General features: G+C 33.1%; 1 protein-coding gene and 1 long non-coding RNA gene across 2 annotated transcripts; both read right to left on the bottom strand.

Annotated features, from left to right (window-relative positions):
- Nucleotides 1–2,011: 2,011 nt before the first annotated feature.
- On the bottom strand, nucleotides 2,012–13,411 carry LOC111714350 (serine-rich adhesin for platelets). Its single transcript, XM_023489442.1, has 20 exons — nucleotides 13,321–13,411; nucleotides 12,788–12,881; nucleotides 11,550–11,782; nucleotides 10,910–11,025; nucleotides 9,463–9,519; nucleotides 9,025–9,040; nucleotides 8,532–8,633; nucleotides 7,584–7,648; nucleotides 7,208–7,330; nucleotides 6,913–7,051; nucleotides 6,570–6,633; nucleotides 6,270–6,340; nucleotides 5,636–5,716; nucleotides 5,300–5,402; nucleotides 4,524–4,723; nucleotides 4,344–4,473; nucleotides 3,523–3,739; nucleotides 2,699–3,149; nucleotides 2,555–2,617; nucleotides 2,012–2,218 (listed from the first exon to the last, which is right to left on the bottom strand). Exons 1-20 carry the CDS (start codon nucleotides 13,351–13,353, stop codon nucleotides 2,114–2,116), a joined length of 2,463 nt encoding a protein of 820 aa, XP_023345210.1. The 5' UTR covers nucleotides 13,354–13,411; the 3' UTR covers nucleotides 2,012–2,113.
- Nucleotides 13,412–22,157: 8,746 nt separating this feature from the next.
- LOC111714353 (uncharacterized) lies at nucleotides 22,158–24,629 on the bottom strand. The gene is made up of 2 exons (XR_002767959.1): nucleotides 24,421–24,629; nucleotides 22,158–22,270 (listed from the first exon to the last, which is right to left on the bottom strand). It is a non-coding gene; the product is annotated as an uncharacterized LOC111714353 (long non-coding RNA).
- Between the last annotated feature and the right edge of the window lie 1,849 nt (nucleotides 24,630–26,478).

Genomic DNA, 26,478 nt, shown 5'->3' with positions numbered 1-26,478 from the left:
CAGTGTTTCCCACATTCTGCATTAGAGGTTGAAGCTGCGGTAGAGGTTGAAGCTGTAGTTGTTGGATCAGCACAAGTCACTTTGAACAAAGGATCTGCTTGGAGTGATCCACTAAACTGAATGTTTTTGTTCCGAAATAAATCTAGAACCCCCCCCCCTCACTTGAATCCAGTATCAGCCCCTGTAAATAAGTCAAGACTCACCCTCACCATTATCTAGCTGTTCCTGTTGATGTGGATGGTGGGGAGGATGGAGACTGCAGGAACAGCGTTATAACTAAACTGTCGTTCAGAAACGTATTTGTTTTCAAAATGTTATACACAGACAACACTAAATGTTCCCAGAGTCCAGAAACCTGGCCTTTCTCTGAAGTTACTCCACGTTTTTTTTAACTTTTCATCGTCAGGAAAAGAATGAAATCTTATCTTATATGTTTGATCCATGTTACAATTTTACACTTGTCAATACCTCATGCTTGTTTATTCTGAGAAATCATGTAACTGATCAAAACAAATCCTCCCAAGAATAGTGTACTACATGTACACTTAATAACATACCAATACATGTACGTTTACATTGTCATACCAATACAGGTGCCACCTGTTATTCTATAGTATATATTCTGAGTCTAACCCTAAAATATCAAGTTTACAGAATATATTTCTTGTGTAAAAATACTCACACTTTAAGGGGGTAGTTTGTTTTCAAATGAAAAATTAGTTCATTTGAAAACATATTTGTTTTGTAATTTTATTTAAAGAACTTTTGTGCCAAACTTTTTTGGTGGACTTATAGTTAGAGGCTTATTTTTTATTGCGCTGGACTTGAAATATTGGACTATCTAATGGCATGTATCCATCTAAATAAAACTATTCCAAGAATTGTATTCTTGAAGGATGTATTAGTTTCAGATGCAACCCTGATGAAACATGTTATGATTGGACATCCTAATTTATAAAAATATCTTTTTCAAAGGAGATCAACATGGTAAATAATCAGTGACCCAAAATTAGTTCTTGTTATTTATGGATTTGTTTGTCAAGAGAAGGAAGATGAAATATAAAGGATCTCTAAAACTATGTCATTGGTATCAATGAAATAAAGACGGGCACATTCGGCTTTTTGTCATTGTGTTATTTCATTGTTAGTAAACTACCCGTTTCCTTCGTTTTTTCAAGCATTAAGAAAATTTCGTATGTTTCCCACAATTATCATTAATTTTTCATAAATTTTGTTTGATTTCAAACTGATCGATCATTCAGTAATATCATTCATTCAGTTAAATCATTTTTTTCAATAAATTATTTGCTAAATAAAATAATTTATTCAATAAAATTGTTTGATTAATAAAATTGTTTGTTTTATAAAATTGTTTGTTTAATAAAATTGTTTATTCAATAAAATTGTTTGTTCAATAAAATCGTTCATCTAATAAAATTGTTTGTTCAATAAAATTGTTTATTTAGAAAATTGTTTGTTCAATAAAATTGTGTTTTCAATAAAATCATTTAATTGTTCCGTCAAAAATTATCGTTTTTTGAAAAACTTGGTCCAAAAAATGGAGTGTTCGGTGAAAAGCTATCATTATTCGTTTTTTCAAGTTTGTTCGAATGATTTCTAATCCTTCATTTTTTTTTTTTTTATAAGCTGTAGATTTTTATTTTCTCTGAATGATCCAAGACATTGGTTTTTTTCTGAATGTTTTATTCTGAACGTTTTTTTCTGAACGTTTTTTATTCTGAATGTTTTTTATTCTGAATGTTTTTTATTCTGAATGTTTTTTATTCTGAATGTTTTTTATTTTGAATGTTTTTTATTCTGAATGTTTTCTATTCTGAATGTTTTTTATTCTGAATTGTTTATGAAAAACTTATATGCTGTATAAATAAGAATATCTGCGAACCCCCTGATCAAACAAAGGTTTAAAAGGTATCAATTTAAATTTGACATGCCACTCTATAAATGGAAGCTCATATAAAATTATGCTCACAGTTCCTTGAAACAAAAGAAGTCCTTTTGTTTTGAATCGATTTATTTAGTTTTGTGTGAAAATAATTTTGAAATTGACCAATTAATATGTTTTATTGAAGATGCCCAAGTCTTGTTTAGGTATTCAACTACAGGCAGGGGTGACTTTAAACTCTCCTGGTACAAAACAGTAGAAATTTGAGCCAAACTCATACAAGCATCCGTTCAAGCAGGATGGGAAGTTAGACTCCTGACAAACAGATAAACATTATTATAATATATTGAAAATCAAAATTCAAATGTTTGGATCTATGTCTCAATTAGTTGTCTTGTAAGCGAAAAGAGAAAAATGTGGAAGGGACAATAAAAGATAAGACTAGCTCCTAAAAAGCCTATCCTTCATAATTTAAATAATTTTTTTTCTAAAGTTAAGATAGAGTTTTTAACTTCACAGCATCCAGGATGGGTATTTTTAAATATCTGTACAATATGAACATTATGTTGATAAATGTAAAGACTTGAATGTATTTGACTAATTTACTAGTTAGTTTAGCTTATTTCAAAAGTTTTGAAATTAAAACACTACCTTCAATTTGTAAATTCCTGCCATTACTCCATCTAAGACAGTCTTGCAAGCTTCACATGGAGCCTGAAATAAATACATACTTACACAATATATATATCATTCATTAGAAATTAATGATTTATTTTAAGAAGTTGTTTTATTTACTTTAGTTTCAGTTGATGTTGCTGTTGTAGAAGCAGTGGTAGACATTGAAGAAACTGTAGAAGTAGAAAAAGAAGTAGAGATAGGGGATACAGTAGAAGTAGAAGAGGATGTTGGAGTAGAAGATGTAGATATAGGGGATACAGTAGAAGTAGAAGAGGAGGTTGGAGTAGAAGATGTAGATATAGGGGATACAGTAGAAGTAGAAGAGGATGTAGCAGTTGATGAGGATGAAGAGGTTACAGTTGTTGAAGAAGATGTAGTAGAGGTTGAAGCTGTGGTAGAGGTTGAAGCTGCATTAGAGGTTGAAGCTGCGGTAGAGGTTGAAGCTGTAGTTGTTGGATCAGCACAAGTCACTTTGAACAAAGGATCTGCTTGGAGTGATCCACTTATAGCAATTCTCCATGTTGGGCCAGACTGTTCCGGACACTTGGATGAATCTCCGAATGCAAAGCTAAAGATATAAAATGTATTTAGATCTAGAACTTTTAATTTAAAAGATTATAAAGCTGCTCACTTGATAAAAATCTTAATGCTGTGGAATCCTAACTTCTCATTGGCCAAGCTTTGCAACAATGTAAATTACAACAGTTGGCTTGAATGGCATTTGATCAATTCATGTTTTGATAGAACAAATCTCCCCAGTTAGTTTAACAACAGTCTTCAAAACTCAATAAGCATAAAATGTTATCATATAGACATATCATACACTTGATCTGTCACACCGGATAATAAGTCTTTTATATAAGGGGTGATCATTTAAAAGTTTTTATCTTAGAGTAAATTATAATTCGTTTTCATTTTGATTATTAGTCAGAGCATCTTACCCACTAGTTACAGTGAGATCAGAACATACTCCCAAAACCCAGTTTCCTCCTGCTGCTGGAGTTCTTAAACAGTATCTAGTATCACCTTCTTTGACATAAACCTTCTTGCCATTAAACTCTGTTTGAGTAGCATAGGGTATATATTTTCCAAGGAGTGAGAATCCATCTATTGTTGCCTGTGAGGTGCTACTTAGTAGAATATTGGAACAGCAAGTAACTACAATAATAGATATAAGATTTTCTACATAAACTGTTCACTTGCTGATATCAGTAGTTTCGGATTTAGCATAGCTGCAGTAGGGGTCATTGTTGGCCTTGTACGGCAGTAGGGGTCATTGTTGGCCTTGTACTGCAGTAGGGGTCATTGTTAAGCCTTGTACTGCAGTAGGGGTCATTGTTGGCCTTGTACTGCAGTAGGGGTCATTGTTGGCCTTGTACATTAAAGATTAGAGTATTTTTATAAATAGAAACAAAAACTATAGCATATGTAATCATGTAACAATATGACTTGAACACAATTTTCCCCTTTATTTGAATAAAGTTAAACTGTTGGTGTTGTCTGGACCAGGTTCTATATTGGGGTTAAAGCTAAAAATGGCTTTCCTTAATTTCTCCCACAGTTTAACTAGGATATTTATTTTGTAGGGCTTTTTATTCTTCATTGAAAGCATTTTAAAGAACGGTCTCTACTTATCTGAAGTAAGAACAATTTTAGATGTTTTTTTCTGATTTAACCTGAATGCTATTTGAATCAGAAATAATTTCTGTAAGTTGCATAAAAACAGTGTAAATATACATATTTTGTAAGAGTTTTTACTCACCACACTCTGGAGTAGCAGGAAATCTTACACAATCACTGCATCTCATTGAACCTGCTGCACTTGGAACAAATTTGCCATCAACAATTTGCGTCCATCCTGAGGACAGATCCTCCGGACAGTAGTATGCCAACTGAAGGAGATACAGTTAAACTTTAAACTTTAGTTTTATTCTATCTTTACCTCATTAGTTGTAAAAGAACTGTCTGTATTTGTTGAAGTTGAAATCATCCATCTATTGCGATTGCTATTCCAAAATACATATCTTTCTCCATTTTGATAAGAAGGTTTCCCACCAACCAATGTTGCTGACTTATCATAAAATATGCTGCATGAACTACATTCTAAGTTGTCCATTTTTATTTTGTCACAGGAACAGGTTACTAAAACATTTGGATATTTAACACCATGTGGGTTTTATTTCATGATTTAGTTTAATTACAAATTTAATACTCTTGAAATAAACATATTTGAAATTGAGAAGAACAATGATATGTATTTAAAGATACCTGAGCCCGCGATTTAAAAAATTCGGGAAAATACGGCTCGGGTCTAAGCTGTCGTTGGGCCTTATTTACTACTTGAGCTTTCGGATTCAAGCTGCATCTTATTTCCACAGAGTTGAGTTCAAAAAACCGGTTTGATATTCTATTTGGCGGATTTTCATGGTAGGAATTGGTACAATTTGGGTTTTTCTGAGAATTATACTCAACAGCCTTATTCTCTACTAAAACCAACCAAGGTCGATTTTATTTTCATTGGGCCTAACTCTTTAAGTCAAGTCGAAGATATTGAAGCTGTCAATCACGTGACACAAGCTGTCATTAGAGTTGGGTCGAAGATTGTGCTTTAAAGTAGGGTTTAAGGAATTACTGCTCGAGCCGAAGTTTTTAAATCGCGGGCTCAGGGATCATATATGTTTGGTTCTTATCTAAATAAACTAGAATAAACTTAATTACTTGTGTCCACAGTCCAAGTTCCAGTCAAGGTTGAAGTTGTCTTAACCCATCTCATCCATACTTTGTTTGTTTTTAGAAACAATTCAGCTGGAATAGCATTGCCCTGTAATGAAGTATATGTATACTTTTAACTAACAACTTAACAAGAAAATGTGTAAAAAATTAAACTGCTTTGAGTATACAAAAAGCTACATTGCAACAAAATAACTGAGTACAACATTTACTTGCTAACAAATATAAATGAAAAAACAACCATTCTGGTCAACTAATGTTGCATCATGTATGTATTCAAATAGATAACCAAACCAACAAGTTTAAAGACAATGTAATCAGTACCTGGCAGTATTTACTTATGAGAGCTCCAGTCATTGTTCCTATTCTAATCTCTAGGTAGTCAGTGCTACAGGATCCAGCAAACTTAGTAATAAAGAAAAATAAACTTTTAACATTTCAAATTATTTAAGAAAAGAGGGGCCTTTAAGTTATGATACTTTAACCCTATCCCTGCTGGGGTACTTAAAAACCAGGATACCCTCCTTCTCAATCCCATGTTTGATATCCAAAAATGACAAATGATACATAATTGAAAAGCTCTTATGCTCTACTTTAACCCTATTAAGGCTGAAGTCTATTTCCTTATTTTGATACAAATCTATATCATTTGATTCATTTTTGAAAAGCCCTTACCATGGCTTATTCAAATTTGCAAAAAATATTTGCAAAATTTTTAAAAACTAAGTTTGTATTCAAGGAAAACTGAAAATGTGCAGATTCTCTTTGAAGGTTTCTGTGCAAAAATGTATGCAAAATTCTTCGCAAAAATTGTACAATATACTTCTTTTTATTCAAGGCTTTCCACAGAGCTATCAAAAGTCGAAATCCAATGTACAGAAGTAGGTCTGTTAACATCCATACCTACTCTGAGTTTGAGACAACATTAACAATACTAAATATTTAAGAAAAAAGTTACCGTAGCTGAGACAGCTATTTTAATTCCTTTGCCAATTTCAGTTGAAAAGATAAACTCACATTCAGATGTTCCTGAAATTTCAGATTTAAATTATCGGCAGTTCTTTGATTTAGGGTCTCCCACGAAACATGACAGTTGGTGAATGGTTTAAAATGTCTGCTTACATAATTTGTTTAGTTGTTTGATACCAAAGAGAATATCTAATATAGTATATGGAAGAAGACATTCAAAACTATTTGCCAACTGTCATGTTTTGTAGGACACCCTGTATATCTATGAAAGAGAAATGAGAGATTTCACCTGTAAGGCTTTCTCCTGAGACTGTTCCGCCAGTTGTTGAATAGTAAGAACCTCCACAAGAACTCTATACACAATACCAAATAATATAATTTGTTTACTTTATCGAGATAATTTTTTTTATCAAAACGATAAACTAAATTTATATTTAAACTCAGACATGTCGATTCTAAGTAAATATCTACAATCTACATTCAATAGGCAGTAGGCACCCATTGCTTAATATTTTCTAAATACAAAAGACCTAGAAAAGGGAATTAGAATGGTAAAATTTTACTACTTGCCCAACTAATTCTTTAAGACTTTAAAACTATTCAAGATAAATTAGTATAGATATACTAATAACCTGGGTGGTTCCAGTACAGTAATAACTTCTTTGTAGTTTTGTAACATCCATTGGAGAGAGTTCAGTGTTTCCCACATTAGCATCAGTTATACTTGCATCTTTAGGTGTCATTACAGGTTTAGAAGAGTCGACCGCAAAACTAAAGAAAATGAGAATTCAATTCACATGAACAGTTTAGTATCAGTTACCAATCATAGGTTCAGGATTAAATTAAGTAGTGATGAACATTGAGGCCCATACCAGACAATAAATATTGAGCCCTGTACAATAGTATCATAAGTACAAATTGTTTAACCTTCGGAGTCTATAGTGCATAACAGACTTGAAGTCATATCCAAGACCCATAGCAGTTACTGTGTCACCACTAACACAGTTTGTAAAGTCTGCAGTAGCTTGTGTTGCACCAGTCAATGTACATCTTAAAGAAAAAATTGTTTTAATTCAGTTATTACAGGGGTTATTTCTAACACTAAGTGTTAGAAATTGGCTCACATTGTAAGATTGATTTTTTGGATCACATTCCATATCAAAAACAAAACCTGTGAACATGACAATGACAGTAATTCCAATAAACATTGTTAATATGTTAATTTTCTAAGAGACTATTTAAGGCCCTATTTGGTTTTAAAGTTAACTTAAAACATCAAGAAGTGTAATTTTGAAGAGCTTACTTTGTTAAGGTTGATAAGTCTTCTGTATCCCAGGAGTCCTTCCACATGTTGTAAGACATATCCACCTTAAGAAATATGATATATCCACCTTGGGAAATATGATATATCCACCTTGAGAAATATGATATATCCACCTTGAGAAATATTATATATCCACCTTGAGAAATATGATATATACACCTTAAGAAATATGGTATATCCACCTTGAGAAATATGATATATCCACCTTGAGAAATATGATATATCCACCTTGAGAAATATGATATATCCACCTTGAGAAATATGATATATCCATCTTGAGAAATATGATATATACACCTTAAGAAATATGGTATATCCACTTTGAGAAATATGATATATCCACCTTGAGAAATATGATATATCCACCATGAGAAATATGATATATCCACCTTGAGAAATATGATATATTTACCTTGAGAAATATGATATTTATCCACCTTGAGAAATATGGTATATCCACCTTAAGAAATATGATTTATCCACCTTGAGAAATATGATATATCCACCTTGAGAAATGTAATATATCCACCTTGAGAAATATGATATATCCACCTTGAGAAATATGATATATATCCACTTTGAGAAATATGATCTATCCACCTTAAGAAATATGATTTATCCACCTTGAGAAATATGATATATCCACCTTGAGAAATTCTTGAGTAATTTGATATATCCACCTTGAGAAATATGATATATCCACCTTGAGAAATGTGATATATCCACCTTGAGAAATATGATATATCCATCTTAAGAAGTATGATATATCCACCTTGAGAAGTATATCTTAATAGAAACATATCTACTGTAAGAAATTGTTTTTTTAGTGCAGTATAAATAAAGAAAATATAAAAGAGTGCATTGTGTCTGTGCAATCACTATTATCAAAATTTCTAAGAAATAAAAAAATCTTTTCCGAACAAATACCTGCAAGTTTGTCCAGTCTATTGTGATAAAATCATCTCGATCCGGTCTTTGTTGTTCATGAGCAACTCCCAGTATATGCAGCAGTTCATGTACCACTATACCCTGAAGATTTTTAAATCTATCTATATATATTTTGCTTTTTAGGTTCATTTTTTTAAGAATTTTAAGAAGTTTCCCAAAAATAGTTTTGCCTCTCAAAAATTTTGGAAATCTAACATTGAAGACAAGAAAATCAGAGAAAGAAATTGAGTCTTCTAATTTTGAAATATCAATGGTTTGCGCCATCAGGTGTAAAGATATAGGAATAAGAAGAGTTCAGTTCAAAGCAAAGACGCAATTTCTTTGTTATTGTTCTAGGGAAAGTATCAATTAATCATAAAAAAAAATTTTTAAGTTGAGTCACACATAAAACTTTTACACTGAACGCCAGTGACGCCTTTCTGATCATAAAAGAAATTTTATAAAATTTATAATTATAAAACATTTTACTTACCTTAGTAAAGCATGTACTGCAATTGCATGATTAAAATTTTAAGAAAAAAGAAAAAAAAATTTTTTGTATAAAGAGGATAATAAACAAAATGATTAGTATGTACGTCACTCAGGGTATAACAGATGCAAAGTAATTATGAAAACAAAGATTATTTGTAATTTTGAATATTTAATTATGTTTAAACATAACTCAACCATCAAGCTTTAAATTAGCATAGTTTTAAAATATTTAACTAATTTTAGTCATCCCTAGTAGCAGAGAATACAAAATAAAAAAAATGATTAATATTGACGTGACTCAGGGTATAACAGATGCAAAGTAATTATGAAAACAAAGATTATTTATAATTTTGAATACTTAATTATGTTTAAATATAACTTATACCATCAAGTTTTAAATTAGCAAAGTTTTAAAATATTTAAATAATTTTAGTCATCCCTAGTAGCAGAGAATGCAAGCCCAACCTGGTGGGATCCAAAACCAGGTCCAAGGTATCTAGAATATAAGTCTTGTTTGAGCATAATTCAGATCTAACTAATCCTAAAAACTTGTCATATTTTTTGTTGAAACTATAATACTCTTTAAGTTTTCATATAAACAGAGCTGACAACTTTAGAATGAGATCCTTTATCCCGTTCTGTTTATTAACCTAGAGATTAATAACAAGAGGAGAGCAATCACTATTTAATCTGGAGATTGAGAAAAAGAATGGATTCACCATTTAAAAGTTCCCAGCTAAGATCGTATAAACTTATGAAAAAAAATGTTGTTTTCATTCAGTTTTTTTGGAACATTTCTAGAAAAAATGAGAATTTATTCTTTTTACACTGATGATATCTGTATACATTGAATTAATGTAATTTATTTTAAATAATTATTTAGATAATTTTAACTCTGAGAGGTCTGAATCAATGTATAGCCCGGTGGGTAAGGGCGCCCCACGCCCCCTTCCCCCCCAAAAAAGTACAGGATTAAAATGCATGCTCATAGCCAATTTCAATGGTTTAATAGGGAGGGTTGAATAATGCAAAAGAGGGTCATCAAAATTTTTTTTTTGATGGTTTTGAGCCTATTTATCCTGACGTCTATTTTTTTTATGTGACACCCCCCCCCCTCCCTTTTTTTCTTTTTGTGATTCAAATCTATAACATTTGATACGTTTTTGGAAAGCCCTTTGGCTCAACTTCAATAATCTGAAAAAAATGGCAAATTTGCAAAAATTCTAAATATTTATTGCGAAATCTAGTTATTAAGCAAAAAATGGCAAAAAATTGCTTGAAGTGCAACAAATTGTACATTTTTAAAAAGCCCTTGACCGGTTGAACCAGCAATTCAAATATGTCAAATCATTTGCAAAATTTTTAAAACTTACTTTGTTTTCAAGAAAAACTGAAAATGTTAAAATTGCATTTAAATTTCTTTGCAAAAATTGTGCAATCTTGTTGCAGTATGCCTGAGGACACAGGCAGTAGGTATAAAAGCCCAGCTTTAGCCTTAAGTAATGCCATCAACATTGAAGATAGTTTTACCAGTAGTCTGGAAATCAACTTAGAAAGTAGAAATTCACCTGTAATGGGCATGTGTTAATTCAGAAAATTTGAGCTTACTTTTAAAGTTATCGCAAAAAAAAACGCCAGGGTAAATAAGGTTGAACAAAAAAGTGTGACACATGTGTTTCTATTTTTCTAGGCCTTCTAGAAAATATAGTTTTTATTTCTGTAGCGTTAGTCTTAGTCCAATTGAAATTTATATTTATTAAAAGTCACAAAATATCACAGTGAAAGTGTCAAAAATGAGAGTTTTGGGACAAAAAAAAACTAAATGGGGGAGCGCCAAACCCCCCCCCTCCCCCCGTCCCCCAGCCTGTTTAGGGTTAAGAGCTTACCTAGCATTAGCAAAACACCCACTAGCACCGGTTGTGAAAATATCAACCCAATCTAAATCTGTAGCAGTTTTTTCAACAAACCGAATACAAGTGTTATCTTCTATGTTTTGTATACCCTGAATATAATAACTTTTGTTAATTACTAGCTAGGGAACCCAACGCTACCAAGGTTATTAAAAGTTACTCCCGCTTTTTACCCGCACTTGAACGGTCTTACCGAACCTGAATTTTATTATTAAAGTTGACTCAATCAACTTAGAATCTCAAAACCAAACTATGAACATTTCGTAGGTCTCCTGAGTTCCCGAATCCAAATTTGAGGCAAATTGGTCCAGGGGTGCCTGAGTTATGATCAGAAAGACAAATAGACAAACAGAGGTTTTAACTTTCTATATATATAGATTACCAAGATTAAATGTTTTTTAGGGGGAAAATGTTGAAAATGAGACTAATGCGAATTCGGGATCGTTTTTGTACCATTTAACATTAAACATTTAAAATTTTCGAAGTAATTTCAATAAGCTTCATATTATACAATTGTTTCTTTCAGTTTACTCTAATGTTGCTGATGTTTATAAAAAGAAGTGAATTGATTAAAAATGGTGATAACATAATTTCTTAGAAATAAAACTATCATTACCGATGCAATAATGGTACGTTTTTCTTGATCTATAGCAGCTTCAATCCTGTAAGGAACTTTACTATTTGGCCAACGGTACTTTAAATCCCTCTGAATACTTCTTCCTATAGCATGTCTTTCACTTTCAAGACCTAGCTTCATAAGCTCTAAATCTTCTCCTGTTACATTAGCACCAATCAGACTTCTTGATCGACTCCTTTCTCCACGTGAAAGTGAAGGACCCCAGGTTAATCCTGTTAAATTCAGTTTCATTAGAGGAGTATTAAAATATACTTATCTAGCGCTGGAAAAGTTAGGAGTCTTTTAAAGTTTAAATTTCAAGAATTATTTTGTTTTCTTCAATTAAAAACTTAGTTTTTTTGAAAGTCTGTCTTTCAGGAGTTTTAAGAAGTTTGTCATTCATTAGTGTGTCTCTTTGAAGTTTGTCTTTTCAGAGTTTTTCTTTTAGTAGTTTGTCTTTCAGGAGTTTGGCTTTTAGGAGTCTGTCTTTCAGGAGTTAGTCTTTCAGGAGTTTGTCTTTCAGGAGTTTGGCTTTTATGAGTTTGTCTTTCAGAAGTTTGTCTTTCAGGAGTTTGTCTTTCAGAAGTTTGTCTTTCAGGGGTTTGTCTTTCAGGAGTTTGTCTTTCAGGAGTTTGTCTTTCAGGAATTTGTCTTTCAGGAATTTGTCTTTTAGGAGTTTGTCTTTCAGGAGTTTGTTTTTGAGGAGTTTGTCTTTCAGGAATTTGTCTTTTAGGAGTCTGTCTTTCAGGAGTTTGTCTTTCAGAAGTTTGTTTTTCAGGAGTTTGTATTTCAGGAATTTGTCTTTTAGGAGTCTGTCTTTCAGGAGTTTGTATTTCATGAGTTTGTCTTTCATGAGTTTGTCTTTCAGGAGTTTGTCTTTCAGGAGTTTGTCTTTCAGGAGTTTGTTTTTCAGGAGTTTGTCTTTCAGGAGTTTGTCTTTCAGGAGTTTGTCTTTCAGGAGTTTGTCGTTCAGGAGTTTGTCTTTCAGGAGTTTGTCGTTCAGGAGTTTGTCTTTCAGGAGTTTGTCTTTCAGGAGTTTGTCGTTCAGGAGTTTTTTCATGAGTTTGTCTTTCAGGAGTTTGTCTTTCAGAAGTTTGTCTTTCAGGAGTTTGATTTCAAGGAGTTTATCTTTTCCGAGGTTTTCTTAAGACTTTGTATTTTAGGATTTTGACTTTTGGGAAGTTTTTGTAATCTTTAATTTTTTCATTTTTTTTTTTTGTGTAAAAATATGAAACTACCGGAAGTATTATGTATAGCTGTTTCTTTAATCTCTGGATTGACAATAAGTATTTCATCTTCAACATCAAGCTCTTCAACTTGTCCTCCTATTAACTAAATATTAAAACATATTAGGCATTAAAATAATATTGGATTAAAGGGACTGTATTTGAATTTCAATTGACCCTACATGCAAAGAAGGCAATGCCCGATTCACAATGAAACCTTTAATTAAAAGCTTTGGCTGGTCAAATATGAACTAAATATCATTTATATAATTGGGAAAACTGATTATTAACAATTTTGGGTTCTTTACAAAAGTGACTTGCGCATCTCTACTGCAGGAAAGCCTACAGGAATTATTATAAATGCACAATTTTAAACCTATAAAAAAATTATTGATCAGAGTAAGGTTTAAAGGGTACCGTTGTGAATCTGCATTGTTATCTTTGCATGGTAGGTTACTTAAAATTATGATTACGGTCCATTTAAAAGATGTTTGCTTTTGCATGAGTGGTTCAGGGAATTGTAAGAGATTTGAAATGTTAAAAACCTGTATCAATGAGAAAATAATTAGGAAGAGCATCCCAACTATCAGACTTCTCAATACAAGATTTAGGTTTTAACTGAAGATATTTCAACGAACGTTAATCTGTCAGGAAATAAATACACAGATGTGTTTATTTCAGATTTTGTTAATTATACTTGTTGCCTAACAGATAATTATATTTTCCAAGGCATATTTAAAACACTATTTCTTCAGAATGAGAATAAAAACATGCTGGAATTGAAGACGACCAACCAATCTATTACTGTTTTGGTATTGTCAATGTCAGTAAGTAACAGTAAGTTACTGAAATTCTTTTTTTTCTTCTGAAAAATTGGTCTGTGCAGTGATTTCTGTTTATTGCAAAGACTTTGCTAATTATAAAGACAAGGCGTAGGAAATTTTTCTGACTACTGTGTACGCCAGTTCAGCTGTATTTTGACGTCATTGGTTATTTTGGTTGTTTGAGAGTCGAACGATCGACATTAAAACCTTAGATATTTAACACAATTGTGAATGTTTTGTGCAAAAATATAACTAAAATTAATGTTATTAATTCGTATTTTTGAATTTATTTAACCATTTGTTGGATATGAGGATCGTCTGGTGAATTATAGCTGAATTTGTGATCAAGTTACGCATCTCTTTTGTATCAAAAATAGCCAATAATTGTTTGTAAAAATTTTCAGATATCGTCAAATATTTTTTCTGAGGAACCATGGAGCGGAATTTTAGGCGTTGAACAAGCGAGGACAGCAGAAATTTCCAATATTACAAACGGTAAATAAATTTGTTGTAAATGTCGTCTTCTGATTAATCTGAGGCAAAGAATTAATATCGCATAAATTAATGTATTAATCTTACTCTTGAATTGATTTATGGGGATTTGTTTCAATTAAAGAAAAAATAACCACAGAAAGTTTCGTTAAAAATGCGAATTAAAGGGCGACCTTTTACTTAGAAGTCTTTTAATGTCGATTACAATAGTTTTGAGGCATTAATTATTGGAGGATTTTAAAGAGGCGGAAAAAAATAAATACATTGGTGAAAAAAGGAATATAAAGGAATATAAAGGAATATAAAGGAATATAAAGGAATATAAAGGAATATAAAGGAATATAAAGGAATATAAAGGAATATAAAGACGACTTTTAGACTTAAGATTAAATAGTTTAATGAACGTTTAAATACCTCTATTGAGCAGAGAACAAGCAGATTGTCTAATTATGAATTATGTCATCTGCAAATTCCATAGTTTTATGTTTACAAATTCTTTGAATAATTCTGATCAATTCAGGTCCGTCGGTGCGAATCACAACTCCAACATACTGAGCTGCAAACCATTCGTTTTTTCTGCTAAAAACTGGAAATTACGTTAATTTTGAAAAAAAGAAAAACTTCTCCAAGAATTTCATTTTTTCTCTTTGAAAATTGATTTTTTTGTTTAATAAATTTTTGTTGATGTTAGAAGGGCAACAAATATTAATTTTATTTTCTGAAAACTGTTAAATTATGATAAAAATAGGACAAATTTCAAAAATATTTGAGATTCAAACACATTTTAACAAAAAAAATAAAAAAAATGTTACAATTGTCTCCCAACTGTAGTATTGGATATGCTATGTGAAAACTGGTATGAAAAACTAACTTGGCAAACCTTAAAGTGTCACATCGATTTTTCCTTTGATTGTGCCTCACTTAGAATTCAAAATAATCATTTACACAGAGAAGCTGATTTTTAAATGGATGAAATATCGTATATACTTTTATTTTGTACGGGAGTTTTCAATAGTATACAGTACTTTGGATGTTTTTAAGAACAGTTTGTTAATGGGAATTTCCATTATGTTACCAACTGTTCTTAACTAATTATTACTAGCTATATTATCTTTACAGTTTTTAATATTTTTTTTTTTTTTTTGGGGGGGGGGAATGATCCGGAAATTTGTTGCGTAAACCGGAATTCCGGGATAATTCCGGATCAAATGGAAACCGGAAATTTTAACAAAATATTAGACATAGAAAGCAATGTTAAAACATTAAAAGTTAAAACTTATTAGTTGACATACATTAAATACGCATTTAGTTCTACAATTATATATTCACAAATATTTCAATATAGTTCATCATGACTATTTTACAGTTACAGTTTTCACTTTCCCCACAATATTATTTGACAAATTAGTTTTTATTTTTCAAGAGGGTCATCGGATAGACTCAAGAATTGCTATACATGTCGTCTTCCTTTCTTCAGTTTTCTGTAGATGAAATTATTTTGAGACATGGCAGTCAGGATTTTTCATGATAATAAGCAGCAGTATTACTTTAAATACAGCTACACCAGGCGCACATTCTATTATTCTGTAGATATTATTACTTACTGGTTTTATCTTTTACATAAGTTTAAGGTGTGTTCAACGTTTACCGGAACCTTTTTCCGGAAACTTTCGGAACAATTGTTCCGTAAACCGGAATTTTCCGGAACTCTATTCCGTAACGTTCCGTAATTCCAGAACAACATCCCGTAAATTTCCGGTTTACGGGAAAAAAATCGTTCCGGAAATCGTCCCGGAATTCCGGATGAACGGAACCTTTTCCATGATGGAAATGGAAAGAATTCCCGGATCATTTCCGTAAGTAAACCGTAACCCGAAATTCCGGTTGAAACCCTACTTCCCAGTAACCTGAGAATTCAAGTTCTTAAAGTTAAACTGAAATTTTCTAGACCCTGGACATTTTCAACCTTATGATGTTAACCTTTGATTTTCACGATAAATCTTTTTGATGTAACACATATTATAGTTTGGAATATCAGAGTTTGTGACACAGTGATTTCAGTTCTCGCGAAAAAATCAAACATAAAGATTCCCAATTACTATATATATTTTAACATTGCAATCTAGAAAAAAGTATCATTGATTTGGAAAGGTTTAGCCAAACCGACTCTTTAAACGCGACGTAGTATTAAAATCTGATTCATATCTCTTAGGGTTTCCAACGCAAGTGGATTTTTCTTGCGCGCAATGGCGGGTCCTGTAATTTACCGCAATTCCGCAGACTTCCCCGCAATACGAGAACAGTTACGCGCAATTCCGTGCAACGGAATTCCGTTTTGAAACCTAATATATCTCATAGCTTATTTTGAAATATTTTTGAATTCTTTAAGATAATAAAAAAGATTTGTCTTGCGCTTTAAGTTGACAAAATATCATCATAATTTTCAGTCACTAAGTCACAAGACTACATGGATTTCAATTTCAAAAATCACTGTGCGCAAATAAAACACAGTTTGTCTTCGCTTCATTGCAAAAACAAGAATATTTTCCCGGAAAAGTAGATTTTTCTGCGGAATTTAAATTCGCAGGATTTGATTAGGATTAAAGAAATAATATTTTCCTAATCAAGTGTATAATGAATGTTATACAATTTTTTAAAAGTCGAGAATAATAGTTGTGCTCTATATATTATGTGTAATCATTTTTCATTTTCAACTCTTACGTTAATTGTCAGCAAGCATGCAACCATATTTAATATATCTTTATTAATAAATCCATGTATCACTGTGAGTTGAACTAACTCAAAACAAAGATATATGAGACCCAATAACTCTCAAAAGTGAAATGTACAATGAAAAGCAGGATACTAGAGTGGAGTTCAAATATGTATAAATCGCCCTTTTAACTAAGTAAGAAATCTACAAGCCAGTAACAACTCCCGGAGCTTATCAGCTAGTCCTGGAACCAATCAGCTAGTCCTGGAACTAATCAGCTAGTCCTGGAACTACTCAGCTTGTCCGGGAACTAATCAGCTAGCCCCGGAGCTTATCAGTTAGTCCTGGAGCTAATCAGCCAGTCCTGGAACTAATCAGCTAGTCCGGGAACTAATCAGCTAGCCCTGGAGCTTATCAGCTAGTCCTGGAACTAATCAGCTAGTCCTGGAACTAATTAGCTTGTCCGGGAACCGGGAACTAATCAGCTTGTCCGGGAACTAATTAGCTTGTCATGGAACTAATCAGTTAGTCCAAAAACTAATCAGCTTGTCCGGGAACTAATCAGCTTGTCCGGGAATAAATCAGCTAGTTCTAAAACTAATCAGCTAGTCCTAGGACTAATCAGCTCGTTGTTTAGGTTAAGAAAATAAAAATACCTATTATTATCGAAAATAAGCAATCTTATTTAGTTATTGGTTTCTCTATAAATGTTACATTGTTTACAAACATTTTCTGTAGATTTTCTCGAATTTTTATTGAACAGACGACATTGGAAGAATTTGAAGAAATATAAACAAATTCCCAAAGATTTATTAATATTTAATATTATGATGAAAAATAAAAACTATTCTATCATTGATTTTTTGACAAATTTCAAAAAACTTCTAATAACTTTACTGTAGAATTTTTGCGTCGTCGTTATTGAAAAATTTGAAAAAAATATCTTTTAAAAATTATTCCACCAAAATAAAAAAAATCTACAGTGGTAGGCAATTATTTCTAAACAATGAAGACGACTTTCGATTTCAATAAAGATTTATAATAAGCTGTTGAAAAGCATAGATCCACATAAACATAGAAGTCAAGAGAAGCTGTCAGTTAAAAAAGGATCTCTTTGATTACTTGTAACCTTGTAATTTGAAAAAATCTTAATGACAAACAAAACTTTAGTATGAAAGTCATTTTTATTCCATTGATATAATTGCTTACCACTGTATGTAGTAAATGCCGTACTCTTAAAACTTCTTCCAGAACTGTATCAATCCAGGTACAACTAAATCGTATTTTGCTATCAATGTCAATTCGGACGCAAGCTCGTCAGCTATCAATGTCAATACGGACAGAAGCTAGAAATCTATCAATGCCAAACCACTGGGCACGATCTCATCAGCTCTGAATGTCAATACAGACACAAGCTAGTAATCTATCAATGCTAAACCACTGGGCACGATCTCATCAGCTCTGAATGTCAATACGGACAGAAGCTAGTAATCTATCAATGCCAAACCAATGAACACAATCTCATCAGCTCTGAATGTCAACACAGACACAAGCTGGTAATCTATCAATGCCAAACCACTTGGCACGATCTCATTAGCTCTGAATGGCAGCACGGACACCAGCTAGTAATCTATCAATGACAAACCACTGGGCACGATCTCATCAGCTCTGAATGTCAATACGGACACCAGCTAGTAATCTATCAATGCCAAACCACTGGGCTCGATCTCGTCAGCTCTGAATGTCAATACGGACACCAGCTAGTAATCTATCAATGTTTTGACCCTGCGTCGTTTGACCCTGTGTCGTTTGACCCTTTGTCGTTTGACCCTGTGTCGTTTGACCCTTTGTCGTTTGACCCTGTGTCGTTTGACCCTGTGTCGTTTGACCCTTTGTCGGTGAACCGGAGCTGGTTTAATTAATAAATCTACCTTTCTCCAATTTTGCAGCATTTATTTTTAAATTTTAACCTTTCTATCTTTGACTTGAAGTTTCTGAATCACAGTTTTCATTCTTTCTTCTTCTTTTTCCATTTTCTCCTTTCTCCTCTCCTCGCATCTAAATTCAATAAATCATTCTTCAGTTACAAAGCATGGAGACAGAGAGTATAAAGGGGGAGTAAAAAAGTATGTTTTGCGGCGTCTGGGAAAAAACTGTACCTTTTTTGTGATATTCTCCTGCATGGTAATTTTTAAAAGTTTTCACATAAAAATAGAAATGTATATTATTGTTAACTATATACGATACCTACAGACATGCTGGTAGTTTATAAAGAATGATTGAACCACTGTATACATATCTCATATAAAAATAAAAATGCGTGCATGTATCTTAACTGTATACGATACCCACAGACATGTTGGTAAGTTTATAAAGATGGATTAAACACTGTATACATATCTCATATAAAAATAGAAATGCGTGCATGTATCTTAACTGTATACGATACCTACAGACATGTTGGTAAGTTTATAAAGAATGAATAAACACTGTATACATATCTCATATAAAAATAATAATGCGTGCATGTATCTTAACTATATACGATACCTACAGAAATGTTGGTAAGTTTATAAAGAATGATTAAACACTGTATACATATCTCATATAAAAATAAAAGTGCGTGCATGTATCTTAACTATATACGATACCTACAGACATGTTGGTAAGTTTATAAAGATGGATTAAACACTGTATACATATCTCATATAAAAATAATAATGTGTGAATGTATGTTAACTGTACACGATAACTACAGACATGTTGGTAAGTTTATAAAGATGGATTAAACACTGTATACATATCTCATAAAAAAATAATAATGCGTGCATGTATGTTATACGATACCTACAGACATGTTGGTAAGTTTATAAAGATGGATTAAACACTGTATACATATCTCAATATTTTTATTATTACGCACGTAGTATGTTAACTGTATACGATACCTACAGACATGTTGGTAAGTTTATAAAGATGGATTAAACACTGTATACATGTCTCTGAAGTTCCATGTTTTCTGGGTAACTCACATGAGATCCAGACTACTATAAAAAGTTGCAACTATTTTCAAGACCGGGTCAACTTTAAAATGACTCAACGCCTTGGCTTTTAATTCTACATCCCGGACACACGGATACTTTTGCGTCGCCCTCGACATTTGATTTTAAAACAATATTTTCGCGAGATCTTGCAACCTTTAAATCACTGTGAACCCTTTTGCATAGACCTGGATCAAATGTTTTCTTGAGATAATTGGAAAATTGTTAAAATATTTTTGAATTTCACCTCTTTTCTCTAGTTTTCATTTCATCTGCCAACCTTTCTCTTCTTCTTTCCAATTCCTTTCTAGCTCTTTCTTCAGCTTTCCTAATATAAAACATTAAAAAATAACAAGAGGATTTCTTATATCATGCATTATAATAAAGGATTGAATAATTTGGTATAGAAATAGAATAAAATGTGAATCAAATAAAATACATAATTTTACTTTTATCAGGAAGGATGGATGTTGCAACCCTGCTTTGGGACGTCATTGGGATCAGCCCATAATATCCCACAATTACCTGATACTAAGACTTTGAACTGACAGAACCTGCTTCCTCCACAGATCTAAACCTGCTTCCAGTTCAGCCTGGGGATCAACATTTAGAGAATATTCATAGGATGTAAACAACAATATAAAGATGCAATATACAAAACTAAATCAAACAGATATTATTTATTTGTATTGTAATTAGAATTTAAAAAGACAGTATATGCAGTTTGATTAGATAAAACAACACATGTAAAGAGTTCAAATTTGACAAAAATAAATTTAAGGGATAAAAATTGGTTAGAGGGAGTGACAAGGTGGGTGGGTTTAACTGAAAAAAATAATTTTTTTTGGAACACGTGGGGGAGAGTTCTTATGAAAACCTTAAAGGAACTGCGTTTTGTCACAACCTCTTATTTTCTAATCCCTTTATCTTTGCAAATCAATGTCGGAGACATTTGATATTTCAAACAATGATAGTTTGAAATATCAAAGTTTGCACTATCAGGTTGCCAAGATATAGAGATTATAAAATCAGAATTTGTGGGAAAAACTCAGTTTCTTTATCGAAAATTTAAAAACTTTGGCAATTTAATTGTTTTACCTTTAAAGAGTTGACCTGACTTTGCTTCATATAAGCTGTTCTTCTGCAAATAAAATCTATGAATTGTACAATCCACATTTTAGCTTCAGAATCTCACTTTGTGCCAGTATGAAATTTGTTAAGCAAAATTCTTTTTAAATAACCAACATTTATTAGAACATCGAAAAAAAGTGGCCAATGGGGTGTGAAACACATTAAAGGAAATAAACATTTGCTAAACATTGTAATCTATATACCGTTAATAGGTTAACATTTTAAATAAAAAAGGTTAAACCAGAACGTGTAAACAAATATTGGCATAAAAAGTCAATAGTTTAGTTCCTCCTAGGTCAATTCAGTACAGCGCTTTTGATGTTTATTGAAAAAAAAAGACAAACTATGGTAGTGCTAGTGGGGTAAGTCAAGTTGGCCAATGCTAGGCCGGGAACTTTAAAAAGTCTGGCTGCGCCATCAAGGTTGAGACTAAGCCAGCAAAGGATCTATAGATGTAAATAGCCCCAAAATCAAAATTTGGGTTATATGTCATTTTTTCCGTGCGTCTGTGCGCCTTCCAAAATTAAATAAAACAAGTTCAATTTCATACAGTGTACAGTACAGTGTACAGTACAGTGTACAGTACAGTGTACAGTACAGTGTACAGTACAGTGTACAGTACGGTGTACAGTACAGTATACAGTACAGTGAACAGTACAGTGTACAGTACAGTGTACAGTACAGTGGCAGTACAGTGTTCAGTACAGTGTACAGGACACTGTACAGTACAGTGTACAGGACAGGGTACAGTACAGTGTACAGTACAGTGTACAGGACACTGTAAAGTACAGTGTACAGGACAGGGTACAGTACAGTGTACAGTACAGTGTACAGTACAGTGTACAGTACAGTGTACAGCACAATGTACAGTACAGTGTACAGCACAATGTACAGTACAGTGTACTGTGTATATGATACTGTATGTATGATGTACACTTCAGAACATCCTTTTTCTTTGTTTAAGACACAATACAAAAATGATGATTTCAAAGATCAGGAAAAACTGAAAACATACAAATGAAAAATAAACTTAGTGATAACTAAAAAAATTAAATATTTTCTATCTATATTAGATAAAGCATTTTTTTGTTATTTCTGTTTTTAATCATTAATCTAGCTGGCCGGTTTCAAGGAAAAAATACATTATTTCAAAAATGGTAGAAATCGTAGTAGCAAAAACAAACATGCGGTGACATATATTTGTTGAAAAACTTTATATCAAAACAAAAAAATTCATTTTCTTGAAAATTTCCAGCAAAGTTCATCGTTCATTAGAGAACTCAAATTCTGCTTTCTGAAAAAAAAAATTATTTAAAGAAAGGCTTTAAGAAACGAAAAGAGCCGTTAAATAAAAAAGATAGATTTTCTGCATAAAAACTAAACCCCAACTTTAACTGAGGAACCCGATTCAGCCCAAAAAGACTAAAGTTGCCTGGTAAAAGACAATGCTTTATAGTATCTTCTTAATCATGCGCAACATTCCTTTGTTCAGAGAAAGACATAAAAAAATGTCAGTGTGCTTAATTAAGATTCCTTAATTTGGAAGTGAATTAGAAACCCTTAAAAGGTGCAGATATAGTCTTTATAGTCAGAATGAAAAATATACTGAAAAATATCGTACTTTTTTAAACTGAACAATATGAATATCTCTAGGACAGGGTTTACATGAGAATATTTTTGACGATGTGTTAACATGAAAATATCTCTGGCGAAGGGTTTATATGAGAATATCTCTGGCGGAGTGTTCCCCTAAGAATATCTCTGGCGGAGGGTTTACATGAGAATATCACTGGCGGAGTGTTTACCTAAGATTATCTCTGGCGGAGTGTTTACCTGAGTATATCTCTGGCCGAGGGTTCATATAAGTATATCTCTGGCGGAGGGTTACCTGAGAATATCTCTGGCGGAGGGTTTATATGAGAATATCTCTGGCGGAGGGTTTATATAAGAATATCTCTGGCGGAGGTTTACCTGAGAATATCTTTGGCGGAGGGTTACCTGAGAATATCTCTGGCAGAGGGTTTGAATGAGAATATCTCTGGCGGAGTGTTTACCTAAGAATATGTCTGGCGGAGGGTTTACCAGAGAATATATGTCAGGCGGAGAGTTAACATGAGAATATATCTGAAGAAGGGTTTACCTAAAAATATCTCTGACGGAGGTTTTATATGAGAATATCTTTTGGAGAGTGTTTACATGAGAATATCTGTGGCGGAGGGTTTATTTGAGTATATCTCTGGCGGAGGGTTTATATGAGTATATCTGTGGCGGAGGATTTACCTGAGAATATATGTTACATAAAAATATCTCTGACAGAGGATTTATATGATAATATCTCTTGCAGAGTGTTTACCGGAGAATATCTCTGGCGGAGTGTTTATATGAGTATATCTTTGGCGGAGGGTTTACCTGTGAATATCTCTGGCGGAGGGTTTACTTGAGAATATTTCTGGCGGAGGGTTACCTGAGAATATCTTTGACGAAGGGTTTACCTGAGAATATCTCTGACGAAGGGTTTACCTGAGAATATCTCTGACAAAGGGTTTACCTATGAATATCTCTGACGGAGGGTTTACCTGAGAATATCTGTGGCGGAGGGTTTACCTTTGAATATCTCTGGCTGAGGGTTACCTGAGAATATCGCTGGCGGAGGGTTTACCTGTGAATATCTCTGGGGGAGGGTTTACTTGAGAATATCTCTGGCGGAGGGTTACCTGAAAATATCTCTGACGAAGGGTTTACCTGAGAATATCTCTGAAGAAGGGTTTACCTAAAAATATCTCTGACGGAGGGTTTATATGAGAATATCTTTGGGAGAGTGTTTACCTGAGTATATCTCTGGCAGAGTGTTTATATGAAAATATCTCTGGCGGAGGTTTTACCAGAGAATATCTCTGGCGGAGGGTTAATATGAGAATATCTCTGGCGGAGTGTTTATATGAGAATATCTCTGACGGAGGGTTTACCTAAGAATATCTCTGGCGGAGTGTTTACCTGAGTATATCTCTGGCGGAGGGTTCATATAAGTATATCTCTGGCGGAGGGTTTATATGAGAATGTCTCTGGCGGAGGGTTTATATAAGAATATCTCTGGCGGAGTGTTCACCAAAGGATATCTCTGGCGGAGGGTTTACATGAGAATATCACTGGCGGAGTGTTTACCTAAGAATATCTCTGGCGGAGTGTTTACCTAAGAAAATGTCTGGCGGAGGGTTTACCAGAGAATATATGTCAGGCGGAGAGTTAACATGAGAAAATCTCTGAAGAAGGGTTTACCTAAAAATATCTCTGACGGAGGGTTTATATGAGAATATCTTTGGGACTGTGTTTACCTGAGAATATCTCTGGCGGAGGGTTAATATGAGAATATCTCTGGCGGAGTGTTTATATGAGAATATCTCTGGCGGAGGGTTTACCTGAGAATATGTCTGACGGAGGGTTTACCTGAGAATATCTCTAAGTCTGGCAGAGGTTTCTGCCATCCTCCGGGCCTCTGCTATACTCTCCTCTCTGGCGGTTAGCAGACGTTCAACCTGAAAGTAAAACCTTAATTAAGAGAACCTTTCATCCAGGTCTCTAATACAAGGTATGTGCACTTTTTTTACGCGCATTTTCAGATATTCCTGGTGTAGAATGCCGCAAATAATACAATAGGCAGGGGTGTGTCAAATATTTTGCTATTTATTTTATATCGCGAAGGTTAGCCATTACAGAGGCAGAAGAGATTCAAGTTTTACCCAAGGTTATAATGCAAGGAAAGTTATTTCAGAGGTGTACGCCTTTTTTAGTACTGCAGTGTACTCTCTCTGGGCGGTAATGTAAACTCAAGACGGATGTCATAGCCTGACATGGGATCCATCTTTTACATAAAAAATCAATGAAAAATTCTGGTTAAAGGAAACTATAATGTGAATTATCAAAATTAAATGCTTTTAACCTCTTTGAATACCAAACGAATACTGATGCATCTATTCTTGTTTGCAAATTCCGCCCAGAGAGAACTGGTTTCAATGTGTACGCAAAGTATACGCAACTGCAATTAAGTTTCCTTGCATTATAACCTTGGTTTTACCTAAATAAAGTTTGACATCAATCTCATGGGTTTGAAGATTACAACATGACAAAATCATTGCAATACTTTAGTCTATCCATATTCTATTCCCTAATGTGGCAAGATTTTTAAAAAATAGTTTCATCTTCAAGAATAAGAAACTTTAAAACCACATAATAATCGAAGGACGAGGATGTAAAGGTGGCTCGGACGAAAAAATGAGGAGAATGTGGCTCGGACGAGAAATTGTTGTGACTGGCCATTCTCCCCTCGTACAAAATAATATTGGATAATGCAGTTATTTATTCTCTGTAAAGTATAATTTTCTAATTCTATTTATCTTTGCAACCAGACTTGATATTTCAAACTATTAATTCAGTTATTCGAAATTGCAAGATTTAAAACTATCAAAGTTGTTATTAGGTTGAAAGGCTATGGAGTTTTCCCAATTAAAGTTTTTCGTAAGAAATATGAATTTATTAGATTCATAACTTAAACATTGTCGTGTTTGTATTGTTGCAAATTCATTATCAAATTGCAAATCATGATTATTATTCTGAAATTTATTTTCATAATTATCATTGTTATCATTAAAATTAGTGTCGTTTGACCCTGTGTCGTTTGACCCTCTATCAATGACAAACCACTGGGCTCGATCTCATCAGCTCTGAATGTCAATACGGACAGAAGCTAGTAATCTATCAATGACAAACCACTGGGCTCGATCTAATCAGCTCTGAATGTCAATACGGACAGAAGCTAGTAATCTATCAATGCCAAATTACTGGGGACGATCTCGTCAGCTCTAAATGTCAATACAGACACAAGCTAGTAATCTATCAATGCCAAACCAATGGACACGATCTCAACTTGTATGTTTCAATGAGAACCAAATTACTCTCAACACTGTAATCAAATTGGAGTCTCTCTCAGCTGATCTGTATTTTCAAATATATCTTACATGTTGTTCTTATACATATTTACAATATATGCGCAGATACATATCATCCTAGTTAAGCTAATCACAATACGTAGCTGCATTACAAGTTTTGAGTATATTAAGGATTAGCACAGTTAGATTCACGGACAAGTACAACACAATTTATCTAGGTGTTTTCAAACTTTATTTATTACATGTATTAGGATTTTATAGATTGAATTCGCGCTCTTGCTGAATAAATATGCACCGTAAAAACGTCTGACAGGTCTCAAATAAATCCTAAAATAATTCTCTACAAAACTACATTCTTAGTTCTTACTCAACTTCCATGTATAGCCAGACACTCCCTGTCATACTTTTTTAGGATTTTTGAACTGAAAAAAATTGATCTTGTTCATTGCTAGTATTCTTTATTCAAACTCTCTAATGTTCTTCCCCCCAACCCCCCCCCCTCTATCTTGTAAAAGGAACTCCTTTAAAGGTTTGTTTTGTCAACTGAATGCCCCCCCTT

This window comes from Eurytemora carolleeae, unplaced genomic scaffold, assembly GCF_000591075.1.
Source record: "Eurytemora carolleeae unplaced genomic scaffold, Eaff_2.0 scaffold1562, whole genome shotgun sequence".
Taxonomy (NCBI): domain Eukaryota; kingdom Metazoa; phylum Arthropoda; class Copepoda; order Calanoida; family Temoridae; genus Eurytemora; species Eurytemora carolleeae.
The sequence above is the reverse complement of the archived record's forward strand: the minus strand, read 5'-3'. Positions and strand labels throughout refer to the sequence as shown.